We start from the raw sequence: 26942 nt of genomic DNA, 5'->3' as shown, positions 1-26942 counted from the left end.
ACTGGGTGCAGTGGGGCCGACCGCTGAGCAGGCCGGTGGAGATCCGTGCAGAAGGCCGTTCTGATCCTCAGCGCCCCCTGCTTCCCTCTCGCCTGTTATCCCCTCTCAGAAACCCCTCTCCCAGGGGCTTCCAGTGCCCCGGAGAAAGGGACGCAGAAAGAGAATTCGTGGGAAGGTGTCTGGAACCAGAGGTAGTGCATCCCTTCCCCAGGACCAGTCTCACTGCAGAGGGACAAGCCTGTGTGGACGGTGGGTTGTCTTCCCAGCGTCTTTTGCACAGCAGCTGAGACCGGGCCATGCTGGGGAACCCTGAGGAAATCAGTACTGAGTTGGGAACCTGGGGGAGAAGCCAGCCTGCTTCTGCTCCAGCGTTGGGGCTCGGATGTTAGTGCTAACGATGCCTGACCTTTCTCTGGCACTGCAGTTTGCAAAACTCAGCACGAACTCGATCCTTTCGTGTTGTCCCAAACAAGGGCCCTTTTATAGAAGAAGGCTTTGGGGGCAGCTGACTGCGACAAAGGTCTAAGGCCACGTACGCCCTGGAGTAAACTGGCTGGCGGGTGGGATGCTATTAAGACCACTTGCAATGCAGCATCCAGTGATATACAAGGGGGGAATAGGCTGGGAAGCTGCCCCTGAGACCCACCTAGAAAAACCAGGGGGGAATTTGTCTAATGACTCCAATGTGACAAACCACAGAGAAGGCAGTGGAGACACTCTGGACCGGTAAGGACTGAGTTCTTAAAAACTACTTCCAGCAGTTCAGAAATGAGCCTAGGCCAGGATGCCTGGGTGGCTCAGTTGGTTAAGTGTCCGACTTCCGCTCAGGTCATGATCTCGTGGTCCATGAGTTCGAGCCCCGGGTAGGGCTCTGGGGTGACAGCTCAGAGCCTGGAGCCCGCTTCGGATTCTGTGTCTTCCTCTCTCTCTGCCCCTCCCCCCACTTGTGCCCTGTCTCTCTCTCTCCCTCAAAAATAAATAAACATTTAAAACATTAAAAAAAAAAAAGAAAAAGAAATGCGCCTAGGCCTCAGGATTGTACGGTGGGGCGATGCCCCCTGGCAAGGAAGGGCAGGGGAAAGGGTGCTGGGTAGTAGGGTCCTCCGGGGACTTCCTTCTCAGTATTAGAATCACAAAAGTTCCAGGATGATCTTGACTCACAGCCTAGAAAGCTGTGGTTCTCAACCCCACTGCCACAGGAGAATTTCCTGGGGGAACATGTCAAATAATACAGATGCTTGGGTCCCACCCCACCCCAACTCAACCAGAGTCTCCAAGAATGAGGCTGGGAGTAATGGCATGTTTGGAAAGCTCCAGGCAACTCCAGTGTGTAGCCAGCCCTGAGAACCACTTCCGTAGGGCAAATAGGAGGAACTGAATAGGATGTCCTAGAGAAGCAGACTCCTACCATACAGCATACAATATTGTGGTGAAGCCAAAAATCAGAGCTTTCACTAAATATCCACACACTTTGTCTATGCAGCATTAATACTGAGTTATCTTGAGAGATCTGGAGCAGTGGACACAGACTGGAGGTTTTCAGGGCATATGTGGGCCACTGACATATTTTGCACAATCTGCAGAGTTGCAAGGAATTTTGACTTCACGTTAGAAAACGGGGAGATGTCATGTAAAATGCCAGATGTCCAGCTTCCTTTGAAAAATGAGACTATCCAGAATACTGGACCCTCATTCCCCCAAGGCAACAGTCAGCTGAACTGAGGAGGGACTGCTTTCCTTAAGAAGGGACCCATGGTCTCCAATGGGCCACAGTCCCCACTCCTCCCTATTGTCTCTCCGAAGTCCCCGTCTGTTGCCAGCTGTGAATATGCTTGCTCTGTTGTTTTCGTAAGCTAGCAAAAGTATTTCCCTGTGCCCGTTTCGCTATTGAAAGTTGACAGGTTGAAGGTAGACTGGCACTTTGTCTTTCCTCTGGCACTTTCTTTGTTTATGTGACCTGTTCGGTCTCTGTGCCGTTTGCATTTCAACCTCTGGCTCCAGTCCCCAGTGTTCACTAGGGTGTTGGGGCCATGAAGGCGGACAAGGAGAGATCTGTGGTTGAGCAGGGGCAGGAAGGCTCTTTAACAGTAAGGAGCATTTAACCATGCCGGACATAGCCTGAGACACAGGAAAATGTCTGTTCAAGTCATCAGTTTTCTTTCAGGTACATCAGCTCCTTAAATGGTCCTACATTTGATGCGCTAATGAGGGTGGAATCATACCTTTTGCTCTTGCTGTTTGGTTGCTGTGATTATATTAACCAGACCTTCGAGCCCTGCCAAGCTGGGGTAATTGGGTTTCTCTTTGTTGGAGAACAAAGCTGTTCTTTACGGCTTCCCAGGGTGGGAACTGGCCTTGTGCCTGGGACGGAGGAAGCCCCAGTGGCTGGAATGAGCCCCTTTTCGAGGCTGAGGCCTCAGTGAAGGAGCAGCCTCTGGCGTGGCCTGACCACTGACTTCACATATGCCATCAAGTGACCCTCTTTCTTCTCTGGGGCCATCAGTAAAATGAGGAGATGGACCGCGAATGACCACGCTAGCTCTAGAAAACCAAGCCACGAAGAGTGCCAGCCCCTCTGGGGTGTGAGGGAGGATGAAGCCCAGGGCTCCAGGGAGGGCGAGGCGGTGACAAGGCCACGAGCCCCCTGGAGTTTGGGACAAAAGATTCGCCCAGGCCGGGCCCCACGTCTGGAAATGTAGATGCCTCCCAAGCGGCCCCTCGCCCTGACCTGGGATCTGATCTCAGGGCAGGCTGCGACGGGAGATCTGAAAGGCCTTAGCCTGCTGGGACCAGAGAATCTGCCTCTGTACAGGCTTTTCTGCCGTGGCCAGTGCTTAAGAGCAGAGAGCGGGGGCTCTGCTCGGGTCTCAGTAGGAAAATAAGAGAGAGACGAAGACGTTTCACTGTCTCCTTGCCCCCAGGTCCTTCACGCTGGGCTCCCAGGAAGGCAGAGCTTTACTGCCTCTGAATCAGGCACATGTAGGCCAGAGGCTGTTCTCAGGCCACTTGTGGCTCTCCAGCTGGGTGCTCCTTGTGGGGGGGGTGTGTCATATGTAGCTCTCTATTCCCCCCACACCCAGGCCAGGACCTGGCCCAGAGGGAGCCCTCGGTAAGGGAATTAGAGGCTATGACCTCGCCCGGGGTAGGAAAGCAAAACCACGCGGAGTTCGGGGATGCTCAGAGCTTGAGAACCTGCAGCAGTGTTCTCCTGGGGTCCCGTATACCACCCGGCCTCCTCAGGATCACCCAGCTGGGCTCCTCACGGTGCTGCTGGCTCTGAGATACTTACGGGTAATCCCAGCGGCCCTCGGTCTCCTTTCTCTCCCTGGACACCCTTCTCTCCTTTTGCTCCATCCAGTCCCGCTTCCCCCTGAAGGAAAGGGAGGGGGGAAGATCACAGATGGGCACGTCTCAGCCACCTCAGTGTTGCGTTCTGGGATCCTGGAGGGTGGGGTGGGTTGGGGAGATGAGGGCAGGTAGAGGATGAAGGAGGGAGGCGGTGGAGGTGGCTGGCCCAGGGATGGCAGGCTGGAGACTCCAGGAGTCCTTGAATTCCTAGCCTGACTCTCCCTCAGTTCGAGTCCTCAGTATGCCTGTGGTGACTGGGAGGTCCCCCTAAAAAAAGGGGGTGGAGTGGACACAAGCCCACAGGACAATTCCAGGTGGGGCTTGGGCCTAAGTGACCACTTGTATAGCAGCAAAAGTGGGGCCTTCCAGACACTGGCAGGTGCCTGAAATGCCAGCATGGGAACCCCGAGGCTTGCAAACTGACTGGGACAAGAAATTGCCCAACAGTCCCCTGAAGTATACTGGGGCAGGAAGTAAGGGCCAGTAGGCCATCAGCGCCCAGCCCCTCTTACCCAGTTGGAATGCTTTTGAGCGGGGAGCCTGGGAGACCTCCAGGCTAGAGACCAGTGGGTTTGGACCCGGGGAGGGGGCCCACACTACACCCCTCTCTGTCTCCCACCCAAACTTCAGGGCGAGTGAAGGATCTGGGGTGGGTCACACGGAAAAGGATTTCATCATCTGCTAAGAATCTAACCTGTCACTCACTGGGTGGATTAATGGATGGGAAAATTCTAAATCCAAAGCCCGCCCAGTGTCAATGATGGATGTGAAAAGGACTGTAGGACTTCATTCTGTCCTGATTGTAGCCACTGGCTAGAGGGTCACGCGATTCCATTTAGGGAGGGGGTCAGCTGGGCCACCTGTCTCTGAAGGACTTTCTTCCTTTGCAGCCCTCACCCCTCGCCCCTTCCCCTGCTCCTGCACTTGTCACATGACCTCTTCTTACCTTTGGTCCAGGAACACCTTGGAGTCCCTGCATTTGGAAGCAAAACAGGGGTGTCTCAGAACTGCATTTCTGGTTAAGTCAAAAATACCTTGTCCACAAGTTGGACCACGAAAGAGCAAGGGCCTAGGGTCCCTGCCCAGGGGAAGCAGAGGGGATGCTAAGGGGGTTTGTGCTTGGGCCTCCCTGGGGCGGGGTCTGATCCAGGCTCCCCAGCCAGGGACTGACAGAGAGTCTCTCTGTAACCCCCACAGCTGACCTAGAGTCTCACGAAGGGAAGATTTAGAAAGAACACAGCGAAAGTGGAATAAATTAACATACGCAAAGTGTTTGGAGCAGTGTTTGGCACATAATAAGTCTCGAAAAATGTTGGCTACTCTCATCATTACTACTCCTACTTCTGCCAGTGACAATGGGTGACACAGTGCCCTGGGGACTGTGAACCCCACAGAGGAAGGACCAGCATCTGTTGGTTGAGGATGCTTGGGGACCTTATAAAGGCCTCATCTTATCACCTGTAACCATGGAAAGGCCGATCCACTGGGGCTGGTCTTAAATCACTGTCTCTATTAATCTAGTTCATTTTGCTAGCCAGATAGCAGAAAGAGGAAACAGGAGAGCAGACGCCTGATGGCCAAGGGCAGAGCTTAGTGACAGAGGGACTCCTGCAGGGCCGTGGGACCAGACCCCAGGGCTGCCCGGCCACTCCACTGTTTTTGGGAAACCCGGCAACACCCAGGTTCTTTGGTGTCACTGAGGTGGTGCCTGTTTAGCAAGGGAAGGAAAAGGAGTAGGGAGGGGTTTGCGGTTGAGAAAATCCCACCCTGGGAGGAGGCCATGACAGTGACCTGAGGCCTCTGAGGTTGACCCCAGTGACTGCTGCGGCGAGGGGATGTCAGGGGCCCGGTTAGAGTGGACTGAAACACTGACAAGCCCTCCAGACTTACCGGAGGTCCGGGAGGCCCCTCTGGCCCTGGGGGCCCAGGAACCTAGAATCCAAAGGGAGATGGTTAGCCCACCGCCTTTACGCTCCAAGTGGCCTCTCCTTCTGACATGGCTCAGGGTCCAGCTGGGGACTGACTGCAAAGCCAGAGGAAGACAGAACTGCCCAGCATGTAGTCTCCCAAAAGAAGGCTTAGAACAGGGCAGAAACTCACAGCAATTGATTAACCTGTACAATATTAAAAAAAAAAACAAAAAACAAAAACCCAAACATTGCCAGGAAATGCTGTCAAAACGTCTAGACTTCCAGATTTTCTTGAAAAAAAAAAAAGAGAGAAAGAAAGAAAAAAAAAAAAAACATCTGGCAGCACTAAGACTCTTGTTCATGCCTGGCAACAATTGCCTAGAGCTGAATAAGAGGTTTCCCCTCTGGGGCATGAGATCTTCCGACGACCCCAGTCCCCACCACCCCCTATTGTCTTTGACCTCGACCTTTACCTTCATTTGTTGCATGCCTGGTCCTTGCAGGCATTTGAATTTGAGATCTTTGGCTTCAAGGAGCAGAGACTGGTTATGTGGAATGGGGGCGACGCTGAGCAGTTTTGGAAAAATGTCCCTCAAGTCTCCTCGGGTCTGTAACAGAGACCGCTGGTCTCTGTTTCCCTTGAAGACACAGTGAGGTAGAACAGATTCACACTGGGCAGGGAAGGGGGAGGGACCCAGGGGGTCTCTCTCTCTCTGTGGAGGATGCTGTTCATTGCAGATTCTGTTTCTGATCAGGATGGACATCCATTTGCCCACAGTCAGTCACCCAGGAGGCAAGGGGAAGTCCTGCCTGCTCCTTTCTGAGCTGCTCACCCCATTTCAACTTTGAAGCTCTTCTCGCCTTCCCAGGGTTAGAATCCCACGGAGTGCGGACGGGGTGTGACCTCTCTGCCAGGCCATCAGAGAGGAGCTCCCTACACCGGGCAGAACTGGTACCTCTAATGTCTCTTGGATCTGTGGACTTCTCGGCTCAACCTCTGGAAACTCGATTTTCTTTTGTGAAAAAGTTTACTGCTTTTTTTCTTATTATAAATAAGTAGTTCATGTATCCTGATTGTGGTCGAAGCTACCCAAACCTATGTATTGAATAAAATTCACGAACTATACAGACGTCGATTTTACCGGATGATAATTTGGAAAATAAAATAATTAATAACAGACCCATTAAAATATTTTGTAAATTACAAGGGATTGAAAGAATGAAAAAGAATAAACATCTGAATACTAATATTTTGCTTTATTTCCTTCCACGCTTTTTTGATGCGGCGTAAAATGTATTTGAATACGTCCGTACTTAATGATGATTATCATTAATTATATATATATGATTATATATATACATGATACATATACATGATATATATATATATATATATAATTTATGATGATTATCATAAATTATATCTATATGTATAATTTGATTCTCTGCTGGTTTTTCATTTAAGTAGAACAAATTTTTCTATGTTTTGAGTACGTTCCCCACAAGCGTCCTTTTCATGGCGACTGCACGGCACGTAATGAGTTCCTCCCCAGCTGGGGCTCGGAACAGTGCTTGGCACAAACATTCTCAAACATGGGGACCCTTATTACCAGTAGTATTATCAACCGTAAGTTATTGAATCATTTCCTTCTTGTTAGAAATGTAGCCTGTTTCCAATTTGTACTTTAAATACTTCGGGAAGGAACATTTCTATGTGTGGTGCTTTTCCCGCATTTCGGAGCATTCCGTTAGGAGACCATGCACGTCCACCTCGGTAACCATATCATATCATCAGGTTTGTCTCCCTAAGTGAGGCTGGGCCTTGGTGACACTGAACGTGACCGGGGGCAGGGGACCTCTCTGGGGGCTGGGAAGCCTTGGTGGTCTCTTCCTTGGCTCTGTCTGGGTGGCCTTGGCCCACCCACCAAACGTCCTCTCCCTCACATACCACTGAGCTCTGCTGCTTTCCTGGCTCTTTCCCTGAGCCTACAAATAGGCCGGAATCCCTCTCATCTTGTGAGAACCTGACTTCCATCCTGAGCTCCTCTCCACTGTTGTGTCCTCCTCCCTTCACCAGACATCTCTCGGAGAATAACGCGTCTCTCTGGAAAGCCCGGCTTCCGGAGCTTCGAGGCAAACTCTTACAAAGTCTTCAAGACCCTGCTCAAATGGCCCATCTTCTAGGATGCTCACCTAACTCCTTGAGCTGCTAACCATTGTATGCTTGCTGCTGGGACTGTTGGCTGCATAGAGACGGCTCTGTTTCTTTTCCTACCTCCAGACTCTAGCACCGGGAACGAAGCATGGCGGGTGCTCTGTGAACACCAAGGGGGAGACCGTGAACCGGGGCTCTGAGGCCGAGCCTCTATGTTCAGTGAATGTTCAGCTTCTTCCTCGGTCCCTGTGTCGGGCAGTTGTGGGTTTCTTTCTAGAGCACAGGAACCCTGGAGGGGCTGTGGTGTGATGAGACCCCTGTCAACGCCCCCCCCCCCACCCCCGTGACACAGAAAGTAGGGCAGGTACAACCTACCTCCACTCCTGGGTCTCCCTTCTCCCCGGGCTCTCCTTTCTCCCCCTGTGGGCACAAAACACCACGGTGTGGATGCCGGCCCTCAGGGAAGGCTGGCACAGGAATACCCTCAAATGTGTGACAAACCAACCAGCACTAGACTAGGCCTAGGTGTGACCGGGGGACATCTCGGAGGCTGAGGAGGCAGTCAGCCTGATGGATGATGCCCCGGCAAGGGCCCTGAGATCGCGGTCTTCAAGACTCTGCGGTCCCATGGGGCGCCTGGGTAGCTCAGTCGGTCGAGGGTTGGACTTGGACTCAGGTCACGATCTCACGGTCTGTGGGTTCGAGCCCCACGTTGGGATTCTCTGCCCCTCCCCTGCTCATGCTCTGTCCCTCAAAAATAAACATCAAGAAAAAAAAAAGACTCTGTGGTTCCATCCCACGGGAGGAGAGGCCGATACTGTGCGTGGATCCTGCCGTGCACAGACCCTACAGTGACCGGAAACCTGTTTCTAACCAACAGAATATGGCACCTGGCAAAGGTGATGGGATGTCCCTCCTGTGGTTATGTTACAAGTTCACGGTACAAACTATAACATACACATGTTAAGGTTATGTTAGAAATATGTTACACACACACACACACACACACACAGCTCTGTTGGAAGCAGGCACTGAGAGACTCCTGCCGGCCCTGACCTTGAAGAAGCAAGCTGTTCTAATGTGAACTGTCTGTCATGGGGAACAGCCCGCACTGGCAGCCTGGAGTAGCTGAGGGACGTGGCCCTACTATGGCAAGGCACATGGTCCTACTATGGCATGGACCATGCCAACAGCAGCGAGCTTGGATGAGGACCTGGGTGAGAACAGAGACCAATAGCCTGACCGCAGCCCCGGGCAGAAGACCCGGTAGCCTAAAACGCCTGACCCACAGACACTCTGAGGTCACAGGTGCACGCTGTCTTAAGCGGCTGAACTTGTGATTTGCAACACAGCTGCAGAAATGAACAGAGCAAGGGCCCGTGGTGGGAGGGCGACGAGGAAGCTCCCACACCACATCCAGGAGCAGGTCCCCCGCTCCACACTGGAGGGGACACGTCAGGAGGCCGTGAGCTGTCCCCCTGTCCCATCTGGGTGGGGCAGCCCCAGTTAGTGGCTCCCGAGGGACTCCTGCGCTGGGTCAGAGGTGGGGCGGGTTGACCTCTGAGGTTCTTTATACTTCTAAGAGGAGAATTCTGAGTCTAAGATTCTAGCGCCTTTGAACCAGGCTGGTGCCTGAAGGCAGGGGCCGCCGTGCCGTGAGCGGAAGAAGGGGGAACCACTGTTCACACTCCAGTCAGTACCCAGCACGGAGTAGCTGCTCATCAAGAGAACACGCCCGCCCCCCACTGAGGCCAGCCAGGCGGGCGGGGGTTAATGCAGCATCGTTATAGCGCCGGGCATCCGCTGGGCTGGTGACCACAGCGAGGGCGCCCCTGCTCGCATGCCCTCGTCCACAGCTGCCTGCTGACAACCTTGATACCCTGCCCTCTCGCCTTACTGTAAATCCCGGGAGCCCGATCGGGCCAGGCAATCCTGTTGTTCCGGGTCTCCCTTGGCCACCTGGTTCTCCTTTCTCCCCAGTTGGGCCGTCTAGACCCTACAGATCGACAAAGATTTCTGTTAGTCAAGAGCAAGGTCATCAAGTGGGCCTCTGCGACCAACCGTGGCATGCACACATGGCTCCCTTCCTCCAAGGGCAGGTGTCTAGGATGGTGCCCATTTCACAGATAAAAACCACTGAGGCCCAGAGAAGACTCCCAGGTCAAGTCGGCAGCCTGGCTGGACTGGGTACGGTCCTTTCTTTGTACCTGCAGCCTCTCCGGGGTGTCAGGCTTCCGCATACTTTCCAAAGAGGCACATTTACACCTACGACTTCATCGCCTTCCCAACAACCCAGGGAAGGGTCCAGGGGAAGCATTCTTATCCCCATTTTAGAGATGACAGAACAGGTTCTGCAAGGCTCAGCAACTTTCCCCAGGACACAGGAGATGACAGAACAGGACCAGTTCTCCTGAGATAGGAAACTGGCCTTCATAAAAGAAAAGGGTGGGGGGGCTTGAAGGGAAACACAGCTGAGTCTCCTGCCCCCACTTCCTGGCTGCAGGTCTCTGGCCCAGGCTGCAGTGGGGACCCTGAGAAAGCCATGCTGGGGTGGCACACTGTGCAAGCATACACGCGTCACAGGGTAGGGTCCCGGCCGGCCCAGCACTCACCGGTGGGCCTGCTTGCCCCGTCTCCCCTTTCTCCCCCTTTTCTCCCGGGCTCCCCACGTGTCCGTCTTCACCCTTCATTCCTGTGGGCCCAGCCTTTCCTGGGGGGCCTTGGGGACCGGGAGGGCCCATGTCGCCTGGTTTGCCTCGAGGTCCCTTTAGAAAATATCAGCAATACTTATTTATATACACTAATGGAGAAAAGAGAGAGAGAGAGAGAACAGGAAAGAACGGGAGGTCCAAAGGATGTGGCTCTTCAGTGCTTGACTGGCCCAGGCGAAGAGCCTGTCCACTTTCCCTGGGAATTCTAGAAACTTCCAGCCCAGCCCAGCCTGGTCTTCCTGGCTCCTCTGGGGCTGGCAATGTGGGGCTCAGGCTTGCGTAGGGTTGGCCCCCACCTCCCCTACTCTCTTCCCCACAAGGCTCACACCTGGGCTTCTTCCAGAGCCTTCTGTCCCCCCTCCCGGTCCCCCTGCCAGCCCAGGTCAAGGTCCATCTTCGGAGGCTTGTCTGGGAGTGTCTGTTCTTACCTTTTCCCCATCGTGTCCTGGAGGGCCTGGAAGTCCAATCTCCCCCTGTGGCCAGAACAACTAAAGGTCACTCTCAGAGCAGAGACGAATGATAACTGTCATTTATGGGGCGCTTCCTATGTGCCAGGGTCCCCCGGAGCTATGTACTTGCACTGCCTCCATTTCCAGGTGAGGACCCCAGGGCAGAGGTGTGTGCCCAAGGCCTGCGGTCTGTGCAGAGTGGAGCTAGGTCCGAGTCCGGGCCTCCTGGCCCCACAGGCCACATTTTGGCCACAACCTTACGTGCTGCCACTGAGGGCCCTGGGTACTCCCTGGGGGGCTGTTGTCTCCCAGTGCCCCCCAACCCGGCCCTCCTGTCCCGTCTGCCCCAGGGGGAGCTCCCTGTATCTTCACGTCAACCCAAGCCTCTTCTTTAGGTCAGGGAGGGAGATAAAGGAGGCCTGGTCTCTGTCTTTGAGGCCAGTAAACAACGAGCCACGTCTCCAAGGCAAAATGAGGCTATGAGGGGAGCGGAGAGGAAAGGGCAGTGAATTCTGCCTGGTAGATCAGGGGAGACTTCAAGGAGGAGGTGGCCTTTGAGTTGGGCTCACACTATGAGGAGTGGGAAAGGTAGGGGAAGAGGGGAAGGAGCTTCAGGGCAGGGGCCCTCATGAGCAGAGGACAGAGGGGCAAACGTGCAGGGTCTTCTGAGAAAATCACAGGGGTGAGGCAGAATATAAAAGAGCAAAGGCAGGGAGTGAGGGAGGAGGGAGATCGGGGAGGAGCTTAAGTGCCACGTCGCCTGATGGGTAGGTTGGGGGTCCCCACATGGTTTTGCCTGGAGCATGGCTTGTCTAGACCCAGGCTCCACCACACCAAAGGAGCCTGTGGATTACAGGAGCCCAAGTCAGGCAGCAGAGCCGAGGTGGCCGGTGTGGGGGTGGCTGCGATGTGGGCAAGGTAGGGCCTGGGGCGCCTGGGAGCAGCGGGAGGAGTCACAGGCCAAGTTGCCATGGTGGCTCTGCAGGGAACACTAGAGGGTCACCCATTGGCTTCCGCACTCAGGGACACACGCGGTACCTCTGCGGGGCCCGCCCCCCCCCCCCTTGTCAAGACAAGTGTTACCTTCTGGCCTGGGATCCCCGGGGCTCCGGGTGGGCCGATTTGCCCGGGAAGACCAGGGGGCCCCTAGGAAAGAAAAGAAAGACCCGTGGAGGAACTTTCCAACCAAGGAGGCGTGGCCTGTTGCCAGAGGGGTGTGTGTGGAGGCTGGTTTCCGGAGATCAATCATTTTCAAACATTTCATCCTTTTTGCAAAGGAAACAGTATGGGGTTCCCACTGTGTAAGGCAGATGAGCCCTGAGTGCGTCTGGGTTAGAGTGATGCTCCCCCTCCCTACCGACCTAGAGCCACGCCTAACAGCCTCTTCCTCTTCTCCCTCTGAACACCCCTGGGGAATCCTGGGCTCCAAGAACATGATCCTGACCTCTCCTGACGGGGACTTAAAAATGCCTCCAGGAAACAGTCCAAATAGCCATCAGCAGGTGAAGGTCTGCGACAGCCCATACAATGAAATATTACTTAGCAGTAAAAAATGAAGCAGGCACTGGTTCCTGCCAGGCCACCGATGAAACCCAGACACATTATGCTGAGTAAAAGAAGCCAGACACAGACGAGAATACAGTGTGATTCCATTCAAATGACACTCCAAGAAAGGCAAGTGTAATCTACTGTGACAGAAAGCAGATCCGTGGTGCCCCGGGGCTGAGGGTCGGTGTGGGATTGACGCCTGAGGCACATAAAAGAACTTTCTGGAGTGACTGGGGTGGAGGATACGTGGGTATGTGCATTCGTCAAAGCTCATCCAACTTTACCCAAAAGTGGGTACGTTTTATTGTGTGTAACTTATACTTTGAGGTTGATTTTAAAAGAACCAAGAATTCCATGAAAGTTCAGCTCCGAATACTACTTCAAATAATATATTTTAATGTTCCCAAACGAAGCTCATCGATTCCAGAATCGTGTGATGTTAATACCCACCTCCGGGGTCAGGGGATGCCGTGCCTGGTGCTTGATTCTGGATCTGTACACCCCCTAAGCCTTCTGGGGCACGTGGCCGTGAAAAATAGTAAGTGAAATGAAATCCCAACAGTTTGAGAACTTTGTGATCTCCTTTCTTCTCTCCACATGGAACTTAAACCTCGGGGTGGTTGTGTTAACCATAAATATTCACCACAAAAATGCACAGGCCTGTCACTGGTAGGTGCACAAGTAAAACCTGGGCTTGGAATTCTCTGGCTTTCTGAGTGCAGAAAATGAAATTGATTCCTAGGGAAGGTGAAAATGCGGAGGTTGAGTTGCTACTGATTTTTTAGGGTTATGGATTTTATTGGCTGAAGGTTGAGGAAAACGAGAAGCCTATAAAAGCATCTTCCTTGGGGCACCTGGGTGGCTCAGTCGGTTAAGCATCGGACTCTTGATCTCAGCTCAGGTCATGATCTCACGGTTCGTAAGATCGAGCCCCGAGTCGGGCTCTGCACTGACCGTGTGGAGCCTGCTTGGGATTCTCTCTCCCTCTCTCTCTGCCCCTCCCCTGCTCTCTCTCTCTCTCTCTCTCTCTCTCTCTCTCTCTCTCTCAAAATAAATAAACTTAAAAAAGAGCAGCCTCTTCTCTACCTCCATCTCCTTGACACAGCTTTATGGAGAAGCATAGGAACACGCTGTCCAGAGGACAATTGGGACCCTGGGTGGGGGAGGCTCCTGAGACCCCCCTGCTCGGGCTCCCCTCACCCTCTGCCCCAGCACTTCACGGTCGGTCCAAACCCAGATGCCTAGCACCTGCTTTTGGGAAGCTAGACCTCAAGTCCTTGCCCTCCCCTGGCCCCCAGCCCCCAGCCCCCAGCCCTGCACCCAACAGAAAGGGGAAGACTTACCATCAAGGCCAGCGTTCGGATCTCCTGAAAACCAAAGCCATGCAATCAGTTGAAGAACAAGTCCAGAGCCATCTGGAGGCACCCCTTGGCCCAGGCAACGTGGGAGCTGGGCCTCCCCTTAGGAGCACAGTAGGGGTAGGCCCTGCTGGTGGGCTCCGTGCTTCCCAACCCACACCACCCCACCTCTCGCACTGGGCAGACAAGTCCCTACGCCTCACCAAATGCTGCTCTGAGGCTCTCCCACAACGAACTCAGTCAAGTCCCGAAATGGACCGCAGACTTCCCTTCACTTTGCCAAAGCAGGAGGGCACAACACATCTCTTATTCTCTCTAATCACCGACTGGGACTCTCCCTTGTTCTTTCCTCTTCCCCCAGAGCCCAGATTTCCAGCCTCTGACGTACTTCCTCATAAACAAGGGAGCCGCTCAAGATACGGAACCGTATAGGAAGATATGGAGCCACTCAAGAAATCAGAGGGACAGCGTTGGCATGAAATCAGGATTATACACCTTCCAGATGGATTCACAGAGGTACTTTCTTTTGAGCGGTGGTTCTCAACCCCGGGGATGAGGTTTGGCCCCCAGGGGACTTTTGGGAATGTCTGGAGACATATTTTGGTTGTCACAACTGGGGGAGGGGTGCTAGCGGCATCTAGTGGTTAATCACCCTACAACATGCAGGGCACCCCTCCCCCACAACTCCCAACGAGCATGCTCTAGCCATTCATGGCGATACCCTGCTTCAAAGGGTGGGTACCATATGAACTTGAAACGTGATTAAATAGGCACGCAAAGGAGATATGTTTCAGAAAGACAGATTCTACCATGTGAAAGGGCTATTGAAGAAACGGGGCTCCAGAACCCTGGATAGGTCAACATCCCACAGGGTGCCAGGATGCTCCAGCTACGGCTCTCAGTTCCCCAGAGCCAGGATAACCCGCCAGCCGGGCCACACCAAGGGCTGGGCCTCCCGGCTGCCAAACGAGGGAGGTGCATTTTCCCGGAGGCTGCAGGCAGAGGCCAAGGGAGACAGAGCAAGGGGGCCTCTCTTCTGGAAGCTCTGCCCATTAGCCTGGCCTCAAGGACACTAACTGGGGTGCTGGAGCGCTCCCTCATCAAGGCCGTGGTGCAGAGCCTTGGAGGCCCCCGGGGCATCTCCAGATCTCGAGTCTGGGTTAGCCCCCACTCACCTGGAGAGCCTCGTTGATGTTCCCATTATAGTCCACCATTTCTTTGCCTGGTTCCCCCTTGCTGCCCTGCAAGACAAACGTGGTCTCACCCCCCGGCCCGGGGCCCAGCAACCGCTGCCCGCTGTTAGACGGGATTGTCCCCAACACGGGTGATGCCTGGCTGCGCCCGGGTGGACCTAGAGCAGCAGGATGGGGAGCCTGTCAGCGGGTTCCCAACACTGAGGCAGGGTGCCCAGAGGTTCCACGATGAACACAGAAGACTCCGTGCGACAGCTGGGGACTAGCCAGGCCTGGAGAAGACCGAGTCCAGTCACGGCTGCGGTCGCGAACCTCCTGCCACAGTCTTTCCCTCCCTCCCCGTCAAGACCCAGAGTCCAGCCACCTCGTGCCGTGAGCCCAGGGAAGTGAGATGTCGCCCTGGGACTCTGGGCGAGAGACGCACGTACCTTGGGGCCAGCCGGTCCCTGTTCTCCGGCTGCTCCGGGCTCACCCTGTCGTACGACAAAGTTGGAGTGAGACGCAGTCAGGGCTGGGTACGAGAGAACCTGATGTCCCCAGAGGGCCGGGAGGCTCATCTCAGCTCAGGCCAAGAGGCTGCAAACGTCCCTGTGCATTAAAGTGCCGGCTCTACCCCTCCAGGAAGCGTCTCCACCCGAAGGCCCTCTTCTGTGCCTCCCAGCGCCTCTGGGCTCCGCTGCTTTTCACTGGAAGGACATTCTTTCTGTCCTGTGTTAGTTGTTAGGGACTCCACCTGTCTGCCTGGCCACCTCTCCCCAGCCCCTAAGTCAGCCACCTCCTTGGGTGCAGGGACCAGGCCCTTTGCTCCGCTGTATTTCCAGTCAGCTCAAGGAGCAAGAGCTCAGTAACTTTTTGCCAATGGCCTGGGTGGTCGTAATTGCCACGGAAGGACCGTGGGTTCTTCCAGAGGCCTGAGTGTGAAAGCCCCAAACTGCAGGATGGAAAAAGGGAGTTCAGCGTAAGGGGAACACTCAACCTCCCTGGTGGGTGGGGTGGGGGTTGCTCCTGCTGGAAAGAGGACAGAGTTATGGGGGAAGAAATGAAAACAAACCACACTTCCAACTGTTCTGGGACAACGTTAACATTCAAGACAAATTTCAAAAGTCAAGATAGAAAGTAAAGATAAAGGGACAACAGGCCCTTTAATAGAACTCAGCTCCTCGTGACCCTGCAGTGGGCCAGCTCATGGAGCGTTGAGTCACTGCCACCTGCAGGTAACCTGACCCTTATGCCCCTGTCCCCACAGCATTTCAGTTGCTGAGCACCTGTGAGGGATGGGGCAGCACCGACCTGACCCTCCCACAGGAAGGAGCCGGAGAGGAGTGGGAGCCCCACCTTTACCAGCGGCGTGGAAGCTCACAGAAGCAGAGGCTCTGGGAGGCTCCCTGGCCCAAGCGTGCACCCCCGAGCCAGCCTTTGCATGACTGCTGACTTGGGGGAAGGCTCTCCCCAGCCTACAGGAGTGATGGCCCCAGGAGTCACGGCCCATCAGCCTTGTGCCCTGGGGGTCCAGCTGTGGGAATGGCCACCATGATTCTTTCTCTCTCTGAGCTGGGGCCTGAGCTCCCAAGCTGCCCCTTGTCTCGGAACTGGGGGCCTCTGTACCTTGTCTCCTTGCCGTCCTGGGGGGCCGGCCTGGCCATCAACACCAGCTTCTCCCTGGGGAAGAGGAGAGTCACGGGCTGAGGGTGTGCAGGGCAGTTCGGCCGGCTGCCTAAGGGGCCACACGAGGGCCTTGCTGTTGATGTTCTGGGTGTTGAGTGTCTTCGGATCTCCGTCAGTGTCTGCACTGGCTTCTGCTAACTCACCTCCTTCTACTTATCTGACTCCCACCCAGCCAGCCTGGGTCTCACCTCTTCCTGGCAGCCTTCCCTGCCTACTCCCTTCCTCCTCTGAGTCCAGCACGGCTTTCTGGGGTCTATACCGCCCTGCCGGGCCCTCCTCATTTCTTGATTAACACACACAGGCCAGTTCTGTGGCAGCCCCCATGTGTGGACTGCCGGCTGCCCCTGGCTGCAGGGGGCCAGGTCACTTTGGAACCCGGGACACTTGGAAAGGCACAACTCCTCAGGTCCTGCCTGGGAGACAGAGGGGACCGAGAAGGCCCAGGGCATGTAGGGAGCGGCGCCAGGAGGTCTAGGAGGGGAGGTGCAGAGACAGATGGGAGGAGGCCCACTGCACATACTTCCCCTAGTCAACATTTTGCCTGGACTTGGAAGGAGGACATAGGTTTGGGAGCAGCCTTCTATCTTTCCTCCTTTTTGTCCCAGGATGCAGGGATAGTTCCCAGCCATCCTTAACCCCAGGTCAAGACCCAAGACATGCCAGGTATCCACTCCTTGAGGGGTCGGTGGGACAGATTGGGACAGACTCCAGCCCCGGGGATCCCAGAGCCCAGGTGGCAGGGCCACCTTTGGCAAAGCTGGTGATCATGACAGGGCACGAGCCACAGTCAGGTGGGCATGTGGGGGTGGGCCCGAGACCCTTTCTGCCACTTCATCTCACCTGTCTATGGGCTTCCTTCTGCCCCCAACCCCCTACACTATATCCGTGTGAATTGTGGGTTTGTTTCTCCTGCTAGACTGTGAGCAAGTGGAGGGCAGATTCTCTGCAGCCTTGCAGCCCAGGTGGGGCCCTGCTCACAGCCACCCCTTGACAAACGTTGGTAGGATGAATGTGTGTGTTGTCTGAAATCGTGTCATGAGTCCTTTCCTTACAGGCCAAGAGAAAGAACGTCCCCATGTCCCTATGCTACTGGCATAAACCAAATAGCACAAAAGGCACCTGCTTTGGGAAACCCAAATCTTACCGTTGCGTTTCCACCCAGTGCCAGGAAGGTGAGGGCTGTCCCATTTGCAGATGACCCCACTGCTGCTCCCCAGCCCCTTTCCCCCACCCTGTGTGCCAGCACCCGGTGGTGGAGCCCGGCTGATCCCTGATCTTGACTTATTCTGAGCCTGGGTGAGGGGCCTTTCTGTCTGTCCTAAGGTTCTGTAGCCATCGGTTCCTGACTCAGTTATATCATAGCCATTTGGATCAAGGGGACCATCTATCCGCCCTCTTGACTGTTTCCCTTGCATGGTCAGTCACCACTTAGAATCAGGCCCTCGGTCCAAATTGCCTTTGTAGAATCCACTGGAAAACCAACACATCTGGAGCATGAGAGAGGGCAAGGTGTTCAGGACAGAGTCCCCAAGAATGGGCTGAAGATAAAGGCCACAGACAGCATCCCCCTTGAGTGCTGATCCCACAGGGAAACTCACCTTTGGGCCTGGGGGCCCAGGTAGCCCTGGGGGGCCGGGCTCCCCTCTGCCCCCTCCAAAGGAGTTGCCAGCGTCGCCTTTTTCTCCCTGGGGGTGGAAGGGTGGGAGGATGGGAGGTAAGTTAACCATCACTGGGTCCGTCTAGCTCTGGAAGGAGGTGGCTGATCCCTGTCTTTCCCCCCTCGTGGTTCCATGGGGTGGAGATAGCAGACCACCCCTCGGTCCAGGCCGGGCCCGGAGGCCCTCAGAAGCCTGGCCTCGTCTTATGGGCCGTAGGATGTGAGCAGACAATGGAGCCAGCTACAGAAGGGGAACAGGTAGGGAGCTAAAACAGGAGACCCATTGTAACTTGGGTCTAGACTCTCAGAGTGTGTCCATGGACACTTCCTTCAGCGGGTGGGGAATATTTGGCATGTGAAAAAGGAGTCTGGTGGCCAAAGGATGTCAGGAAAGGCAGAGTGAAATGGAGCAGGGCAGGCTCCTTCCCTGCAGGGTGCTCTGAGGCCCTGACGGGCTAGGGTGCCTTGTGCCATCCCAAGGGGCCTGTCTTATGCAGCTCTCCCCAAACGTATTTGACCTCTAGTCTTTTGTTTTGTTTTAAATGGACCGTCTGATGGATCTCATGTACTAGGGGGCGCATTTTCAGAGCTGGTGCAAAGAGATCTGACAAGGTCATAGCTACTGGTCTTTGTATATGGGCGTTTTTTTGTTTTGTTTTGTTTTGTTTGTTTTGTTTTGTTTTACCAATCAGGGGCTCCCACGTGGTACCCCACACAATAATCTAGCTGCGTTGCAGCTGCTTTCCCCCAATCTGGGAGGGACACCTCCCGTGCCGGGGCCCGTGTGAATGGTCAGGTGCGGGTGAACACCAAGGCCTTTACACGGAGCCCACCATTCAGAGCTTGCCAACACCCACCTTCTGCCCCAGGAGGCCGAGCAGCCCGGGGGAGCCTGCAGCCCCCTTTTCGCCCTGTGGAGGAAATGCAGACAATGCAGGGTTAGGAACGGCTTCTCCAGGACAACCGGGAAGGCACCGGCCCCACCAGCATGGAGTTGAGGCTTTCTCTGTCCTGCTTCCCTCCCCCTCTGGGGGCCATTTCCTGAAAGACTCCATTTCCTGCCAGACCCCCATCTGCACCTGACTCCTCCCTTGGGCCACTTCATACTGGTGACGGCCTGCCTCCCTGGTCTCCTGTTCCCATACGGGCTGGGCCCTCATCATTCACGAAGCGACAGGGACCAAGAGCACTTAGCCCCTTTTGGGGTCTCCTGGGGACAGGTGAACGGTTTAGAAGGCCGGGAGTCGGGGAAGCTCTTTAAAGTACTCTGCTCTTTTCATTTTTTAAAACGTCCAGCATTCAGAGCTCCCTGGTCTCTGCCTCCCTCCTCCCTGCCTCCAGGGAAGACAAAAACCATCTAACCATATTTTGAGAAGTTTGCTTCCTGTTATGGGTTGACTCGCGTCCTCCCCCAATTCGTATGTTGATGTTCCAACTGCCAGTATCTCAGAACGTGACCCTCTTGGGAAATAGTGTCATCAGAGATGCAATTAGCCAAGCTAGGAGAGTCATACTGGAGTGAGGTGGGGCCCCTAATCCATACGACTGGTGTCCTTGCAAGAGGGGAAGTTTGGACACGGACATGCATACAGGAAGAACACCATGTCAGGATAAGGCAGAGACCGGGGTGATAATTCTCCACGCCAGGGAACACCAAGGCTGCCGGCAAACCAACAGAAAGGAGGGAGGGACAGAGCAGACCCTCCTTCACGACCTGCAGAAGCAGTGAGCCCTGCTGACTCCTCGACCTCAGACTTCCGGGCTGCAGCACTGCGGGACCGTGACTTTCTGTGGTTTGAGCCACATAGTCTGTGGTCCTTTGTCAGGGCGGCTCTAGCAGACTAACACCCCTCGCTAAGCATCTTCTTCTGCCACGAAGAGCTCTTCCCATGACACGCGTCACAGGGCCCTGCTCTCGCTGCGCAGGTGAAGCGGCACCGTGGCTATGCAGCACCGTGGCTATGCGGGACCCCTCGCGGCCTCAGTGACAGAGCCAGGTCGGGCCCCCCCCCCCCGCCCCCGCGTCCGCCGAAGCTCCGCCTTCTACACCATGGAGACGGCACTTTGCGCCCACAGAGTGTCTCCTACGGGGAGAGCACCCCCAAAAGAACCCCTGCAGGCCAGCGCTAGAGGGCGCGTTCTCCACAGCCCGGTGGCTGCTGGTTCTCCTAGGTAATAATACACACTGAGGGCCCCGGGGGTCATAATTAGCCAGATGTCTCGATGATTTTTGCCGCTGGAGCCACAGAAGATACTGCACCAAGTCTTCAGGTGGCCTCCCCTTGCCACCTGACCGTGCATAGAAGCTGAGTGACAAAATAGCCTGAAGCTGCTCCAGGGAGGAGAGGAATGCCGGGTAAGGGCCCACGTGCTGGGAGGGAAGGGAGTCCTGGGGCCCCAGCAGGCCCTGCTTTGCCTGGGCCGTGCCTGGGATGTGCCTTAACTGGGGTCTGCCCTGCCACAGGCCGAGTCTGAAGGGAAATGATACAGATGCTGCCCCACGAGGTCCTGGGGGATGGAAGGGGGGGAAGGCCTTCCTTCTGCTGGTCTTTCCTCCTGGGTCACCAACACTTTCAAGGAGGGAGGGTGTGTTCCTGAGTGCAGGATTTCTGAAGCTTTGCCGGGCCATCCCGGCACTCCCTCTTTCTGGGGACACATGCACCCCCCCCCCCCAGCACACCGCAGGCAGCACACCAGCCATGGGGGTGGGGCAGGGAGTGGGAGACCAGCAGAGGCCAGGATGAAGGGGACACACACTCAAAGACACAATATCCTACCCTCTGCCCCCTCTTCCCCGGCAAACCTGGGGGCCCTGGCTTCCCTGCTGCTCCTGGGTCTCCCTTTGGGGTAAGAAGAGAAAGTCACTGATAAGAGGATGGGGGTGGTGAGGGGTATGGTGGACAGTGATCATAAACCAGTGTTTCCAGAATACTAGTCCCATAAGATGTTCCTCTTAAAAAAAAGGATGATCTAGTCAAAAGAAAGTTTGGAAAATGCTGCACCAGAAATTACAGTTTTAGAGCTTCCCAACACATATACGGCATCTTAAAGGTTCTGAGAAGGCCTGCAGTAAAGCAACCTGTGAAATAGTTTTTACGTCTGCATTTCCCAAACATATGTGACCATGGAAGCTTTTTTCATGTTACGTCTCTTACGGTTCCAGACAAGAGAGACAGAGCCCTGTAGGCACAGGGGACAATAGTTATTGCCTGCTGGAGCTGGTGTGTAGGCAAGCTATCTGAGCTTCCCAGACCAGAATGCAGGGAGTGGGAGGCAATCCTGACCAGCAGGCCCCTCCTGGGTGGGCCGTCCTCCACTCAGCCAGGTCCCCAGCTCCGGGTCAGCCTCAGGGGGACCAGGAGCATAACAACAGCAGCCACTGTCACCTCCACCCCATTCTTGATGCTCCGTGCAGCCCAGAACATTCCCTCTGTATCAGTACCTTGGCTCCTGGGGTCCCCGGCTCACCCTGTGTGGAAAAAAAAAGAAGACTCAGGTAAAGAGATGAGGGAGAGAGAGAGAGAGAGTGAGCAAGCTAGTGTAGGAGCCATTAAGCAAAGGTACTCATGGGGTAGGTGAAGCATCTGGCCAGCCCACGGCTTTCCTTTGCCTAGGCCTCAGGTCCCAGGCCAAAGGAGGCCTCCTGGACGATTCCGTACCCTTCCCCTCGGTGGGGATGTGGCAATGTGAATGCCAGCGAGGCACCCCAGGTGGAGGGAGGGGAAGGAACGGGCGTTGGCTTTGGACAAGGTGCCCCCTGTGAGTGGACCTGCCGGGAGATCCACACTTGTGCTTCGGGGGTCCGCAACCATCTGCCTACCAACCCAACGGGCGGCTCGGGTGGGGTTCGGGAGAAGGTCTCCTGTTCCCTGCTCTGAAGCTTGGCAAGCACACAGCTGCTGAATTCTGAGGGACGAAGGAAAGCGCCGGGTTCCCTTGCACGCCGGCAGGGGGGTGAGACCTTTAGTTGAGGCTGGTAAACCTTCGCTACTTACTTTGCAAGGCTTAGTTAAGCCTCTCTTGCTCAAGTTGTGCATAAGGGCCTAAATGTGGCCTTAAGAGAAGTGTTTCTGAATCCTGTCTGCCCCCTCCTTGGTCCAGCGGCCAGCCCACTGAGTCCCTGAAGGCCCGATTCTGTCTTCCTCTCTCCTTTCCCCCCATCCTGCCCCTTGTGTGTTGAGCGACAACGTTCCACCCACCTTCATCCCCGCCACGGTGATTCCGGGAGCCCCCTGGCAGAGAGAAGAGAAGGCGTGGTGACTTTCCGCAGCTGGGACAGGCACGGAGGGAGCGGCCCGCCTCCCGGCCTCCCCTTGAGGGGGATGTGGAGCCAGACCACTGGCTTCTGCCCGCTGTCCAGACCCTCAGCAGGGGTGGGTGGCTGAGTGTGGCACGGGGAGAGCAGTTCCCGAGGAAGGAGGAGGCTCTGTGCCGGTGAGCTCCCCAGGCTTCCCAGCCGCCTGCTCAGGGGGCCCAGGGGGGCCCAGACGGGGGTCTCTCTGGGATGCAATGTGGGGAGGGCTTCCGTGGGACAGGAAAGGAGGAGGAAGAGGAGATGGGAAGGAAGGAGGGTGGAAGGGAGAGCCGCACGGCAGGGGAGAATGGGACGTGGCTGATTTGACCCCTGAGCCTGCAAGTGGGGATCTTCTCACAGAGAGCTCTCTGGGCCTGTGCCCTCATGGACTGGGGAGCAACTGGGAACGAACCCCATTTCCACATCAGCCCAGGACCAACCACTTGGAGGTAAACAGGCTGCCAAAGGCACCCCTCAGTAAATCCCAAGTGGAGGTGATTTTTAAGGAGTCCCTACCCCCTGCGTGGGACCGCAGCCAGGGCTGGGGTGACCCGGGAAGCTTTGTAACAACCCAGAGATGCCCAGGAGGCGGCCTGGCCACGTCAGGGCACTGGTGAGTGTCGGCTCACGGGAAGAACAGGCTGGCACAGCAAGGGGAGAGGGCTGGGGAGGAGATGTGTACCCGCCTTCACGTCTTCACAGCGGCACATGGGCAGGAGGAGTGGGGCCTCCGAGGTGTCCCAGGGCTTGAGAGAGAGAGAGCTGGGGCTCAGGCAGGGGCTGCCTGGGATGGGGTGAGGGGCACGTACCTTGGCTCCGTGTTTGCCCGGCATCCCCGGCATGCCTCGTTCTCCCTGAAGGAAGAAACAGAAGAAACGCTGAGGAGAGGGCCTGACTCGCCTGAGGCCCTCGGCCCTTGAAGCATGGCCTGCAAGGATGTCAACGAGGCGTCCATCCTGGTTGGTCTGGAAGCCCGGGACGGCCGTGCAGCTCACGCTGAGCTTGGAGGACCTGCCACCACCGGCGGCCACCACAGGCCACGTGAACTCACGGAAGGGCCCAAGTCCCAGAGCGCAGATCACGGTGCAGGAAAGGTGCCCAGCAAGAAGGGCCCACCAGCCGAGTCTGAGTCCTGAGGGGGCTGCAGGGGGAGCTATTCCAGATCTGCCACCAGCCAGGGGCCCCGCTGGCTCGGAGCTCAGTGCAGCAGGGCCATGGGTGGAAGGGGTTGCTTGGCCATCACCGGTGTCCCCTCCCTCCAGGTCCCCCCTGGCCCTTCTGTCCTTATTTTCTGGTGCCTGCTGGCTGGGCCACTTCCTCCCGGCCTCCTTGGGTCTAACTCCTCCAGAGGGCGTGGCGGAGGGTGGGCCTTGGTTTGGGGGGCGGGGACTGTGGGTGGAGGCAGGGCTGTGCCTGGAGCCCATCCAGAGGCCCCGAGGGGGCTGCGGCTTCAGGACATTGTGGGGTTTGCTCTACTATCTCAGCAGCGTCCCGTCTTTCTCCTCAGGTTCTTTTGCCTTCCCCATGAAAATGCCACACCTGTGGGGCCGGGCTGTGAGCTCAGGAAGGACAGGAGGTAGATGGGGCTGGAGATGACAGCCAGCGACAAATGGAGGTCAAGCGGAGATGATGAGTCAAGACTCACCTACTGGGTCAATGAAGTCGGGGGTGGGGGTGCTCGGGAGAGGAAGGAAGGCAGCTCCTGTCGCCATGAGCTGAACCCGAGATGAAGCCCCGGCCAGGGCTCTGAATGCCGAGCAGTGACAGGTGACAGCCACGAGCCTGCGGCAGCTGCTTGCCTCTGAGCACATCTGAAGGCTTTGGAGGACAACGCGGGGCCCTGACAGACGCTGTCCTGGCCCAGCCTCCCCACTCGGGTCTCAAGAGCTGTGGCCTTCGGGCCAGGCTGCAGTTCCCATACAGGCTTCTGGGCAAGGGGTGATCTGGCCCCACCCGGCTCCCGTCTTTTCCGCTGCCCTCACCCCGTCTCTGCTATCTTCTGGGAAGTCCTGCCCACCCTTCTGCTCGCCAGAGGTAGAATGTCTTCCAACCTCTGTCCTGCATGACCGGGCCTCCACGCGGGCCTCCAGCTAAGCTCCCCAGTGCACAGGCTGGACAATAACTCTCCCCACTTCAAAACAGCCGGTGGGGGTGTGTGTGTGGGGGGGGAGCTGGTCACATACCACGTCCTCTGTGTAGGCTTTTGCTATGTGCCATAACCCAGTGCTGGCTCTTCAGCGTGGTAGGGACCACTGTGCATCTGTAATTTGCACGCACGGCCAGTGTCTACCTCCATCCTCTTTGGCCTAAGTCTCTGTATTCTGCAACAGGCCCGGAATCTTTAGCTCTAAACGCGGGAGCCCTTCCTCACCCTGGCCCACCAGGACCCCTGAACCACAGGCAAGGTCAGCAGAGCTGTACTCGGGAAGTGAACACAGCAGACGGGTCAGCGCCCCAGGTCTGCCCCAGCCACCGAGTTCCGGGAAATCCCTCTTCCGGGCCATTTACTGTGCCTGCCTTGTGTCTGGCATGGGGCTAAGTGCTTTCCAGCTTCCCTGTATTCAATCTCCAAGACTCTTCTCCGACGTGGGAATTGATGCTATTCCTGGTTCCCAGGTGAACAAACTGACTCAGAGAGAGAGGCCAGGTATGATCGCCAAGGTCGTGCAGAGCAGGGATTAGAACACAGGTCTTTTGTCTGCCAAAGCCCAGGTACCCATTTCTCTAAGCCAACCCCAAGCATCAGATGGGCTGATTCTAAAGTCCCTCTCTGCTGGAGGCCCCTCAGGTCTGTGCCTCATAGGGGTGAGCGGGTCAACTCATTGGGGGGCTCATTGGGTAGCTCACTGGGGGGCTGGGTCTTTGACCACAGGCATGGCCCAGAGGGAAGAGCTGGGTAGGGCCCCACCTGCCAGCACAGGTCTGCTCTGTGGCCAGCAGAGGGTGCCACAGGACCTCGTCAGAAAACTGGCGCTTGTGACCGATGGTGTCAGTGCCCGTTCCCCGCAGTAGCGCCAGCTGAGGGCCCCTGTCATCCTTTCCTTCAAAGAACCAGGATCTCCTGCTAACATTCCAACTGGCCCTAAGACACCAGGTGCGGGGAGGCACAGGTGGGAGATCGGCTTGGGTGTCCCTGACTATTCAGCCCTTCTTCCCTTGTCCTTCCCTCAGCCTTTCCTTAATGCCCCCGCCAGCCTCTTCCCACCCTGATCTGGGGAAACCGGCTGGGAGTCAGGAAAGGCTGTGTGACCCTGGGTAAGCCACCTTCCCTCTCTGGGTCCAGGATCCTCACCTGCAACGTGAGTTAGACTGGAGATCTCCCCCCCACCCCTGCCCCACCCGCTTTCTCCAATCACCCCCAGCCCTGCCTAGGTGAGGCCTTGAGTGGGGTGAGAGGTCAGAGCTGGGGAGGGGCCCCTGGGTCTGTTGGCATCTCCAGAACGAGGCTGTGGAGGTGGGAGTTTAGCTGTGGGGGGAAAATGCTGGTCTAGGAGGGGTCTCAGTGGGTCTCTGCTTTCCTTCCCTCCTACCCGGGGGCGGGGGGACACCTGCTGATGCTTCAAGAAGGGGGGTGGCGGGTCTGCCCAAACCCCGCCTCTGGGCTTCTGTCTCCAACCTCAGCAGAAGCAGTGACACCAGCGAGTGAAGGTTTCTGGCTAATTGGGGTTGTCTTCAGCCCGTGCCAGCTCGTATGAAAGGACAAAACCATCCACTCCAGGGAAATCTGGGCCCCTTGGAGCCTAAGGAGGCAGCCCTCCTCGTTAGCGTGGCTGACCTTTGCCCCTTCCCTCCCCTCTGGGTCAAGTCTTTTAATTCTGCAGGCGACCCAGGCTCCCTTGATCCCATTCTCAGGCCTCCCTCACTCCCACCCCTCTGCTGGGCAGGAAGCAGGGGCACCCCCCGCTGACCCCACCCTGCAGGCTCGTTCCACTCTCATCAGGCCGGGTCTACCCCAGCCTGACCTCTGCCCTGGGGACTGACCTGGCCCTACTCTAGGAAGCACTGATTCCTGGATCTGTGAGGTGAGACAGGGGTGAGTCATTGTCAAGGACTTCAGGGTGGCTGTGGGCAAGGGCACCTGTTTGCAGGGAGTGAGAAGCGAGCTTCTGGGGGCTATCGCTAAAAGGGGGACCACGACACCTTTGTTCCCACAGTTTTTCCCCTCCGTGTGTCTTTGTGGGGGCAGATTTACAAGCTCCTTCTTTCCAATGAAAAGCATTCCCCTTCAAAAGGCTTAAGTTTGGAATTGTGCTAAATTTCGATTCACTAACTTGCTAGTGTCTTCATCTCGGGTGCGGAGGGCGTCCTCCAAGTGTGTCCAAGTCCAAGATCCCCAATTTAACTCCTCCATATTTGCCTTCTCTTGTCTTCCCAGGGGGCCCCAGGAGCTCCCCCACCGGGCTCCTGGAGACCCCTGCTGGGCCACCCTGCAGCTGCGGAGGCGGGCACCGCAAGTCTTGTCCCAGGTGCACAAAGCATGGATGGCACAGGCTGCAGTGGGAGCAGGCCAGCGACCCCCAGGCCGGGACATCCCCCCACTTGGGAGGCTGGCTCTTGACCCAAGAGGCTGTCAAGAACCAATGCCCGATTGCTGGCCGGGAACGGGTAGATTCCAGTCATTGTGGCTTAGAAAGCTCTGGGTGAGCACAGGTGG

At 56.2% G+C, this 26942-nt stretch overlaps 1 protein-coding gene across 19 annotated transcripts in view; it reads right to left on the bottom strand.

The window, feature by feature from the left end:
* LOC109264357 (collagen alpha-1(XIII) chain) overlaps window positions 1–26942 on the bottom strand; it is a 79956-nt gene that overhangs the window by 16659 nt on the left and 36355 nt on the right. For 9 of the 19 annotated variants that reach the window (XM_019444387.2, XM_019444389.2, XM_053888540.1 and 6 more), the window contains 17 exons: window positions 23098–23142; window positions 22194–22226; window positions 21437–21463; window positions 18852–18905; window positions 17936–18022; window positions 16278–16331; window positions 15101–15145; window positions 14655–14720; window positions 13465–13488; window positions 11657–11719; window positions 10553–10597; window positions 10026–10178; window positions 9311–9409; window positions 7789–7833; window positions 5239–5280; window positions 4295–4321; window positions 3290–3370 (listed from right to left, as the gene is read on the bottom strand). In XM_019444387.2, the coding sequence (XP_019299932.2) occupies window positions 3290–3370; window positions 4295–4321; window positions 5239–5280; window positions 7789–7833; window positions 9311–9409; window positions 10026–10178; window positions 10553–10597; window positions 11657–11719; window positions 13465–13488; window positions 14655–14720; window positions 15101–15145; window positions 16278–16331; window positions 17936–18022; window positions 18852–18905; window positions 21437–21463; window positions 22194–22226; window positions 23098–23142 (990 nt within the window). Of the gene's footprint in view, window positions 1–3289; window positions 3371–4294; window positions 4322–5238; window positions 5281–7451; window positions 7574–7788; window positions 7834–9310; window positions 9410–10025; window positions 10179–10552; window positions 10598–11656; window positions 11720–13464; window positions 13489–14654; window positions 14721–15100; window positions 15146–16277; window positions 16332–17935; window positions 18023–18851; window positions 18906–21436; window positions 21464–22193; window positions 22227–23097; window positions 23143–26942 lie in introns of all 19 variants that reach the window. The other 10 variants (XR_008416716.1, XR_002078703.2, XR_008416717.1 and 7 more) reach the window with 4 other exon arrangements.

Source organism: Panthera pardus, unplaced genomic scaffold (assembly GCF_024362965.1).
Source record: "Panthera pardus isolate Hobbes unplaced genomic scaffold, ASM2436296v1 HiC_scaffold_22, whole genome shotgun sequence".
NCBI classification, from domain to species: domain Eukaryota; kingdom Metazoa; phylum Chordata; class Mammalia; order Carnivora; family Felidae; genus Panthera; species Panthera pardus.
The sequence above is the reverse complement of the archived record's forward strand: the minus strand, read 5'-3'. Positions and strand labels throughout refer to the sequence as shown.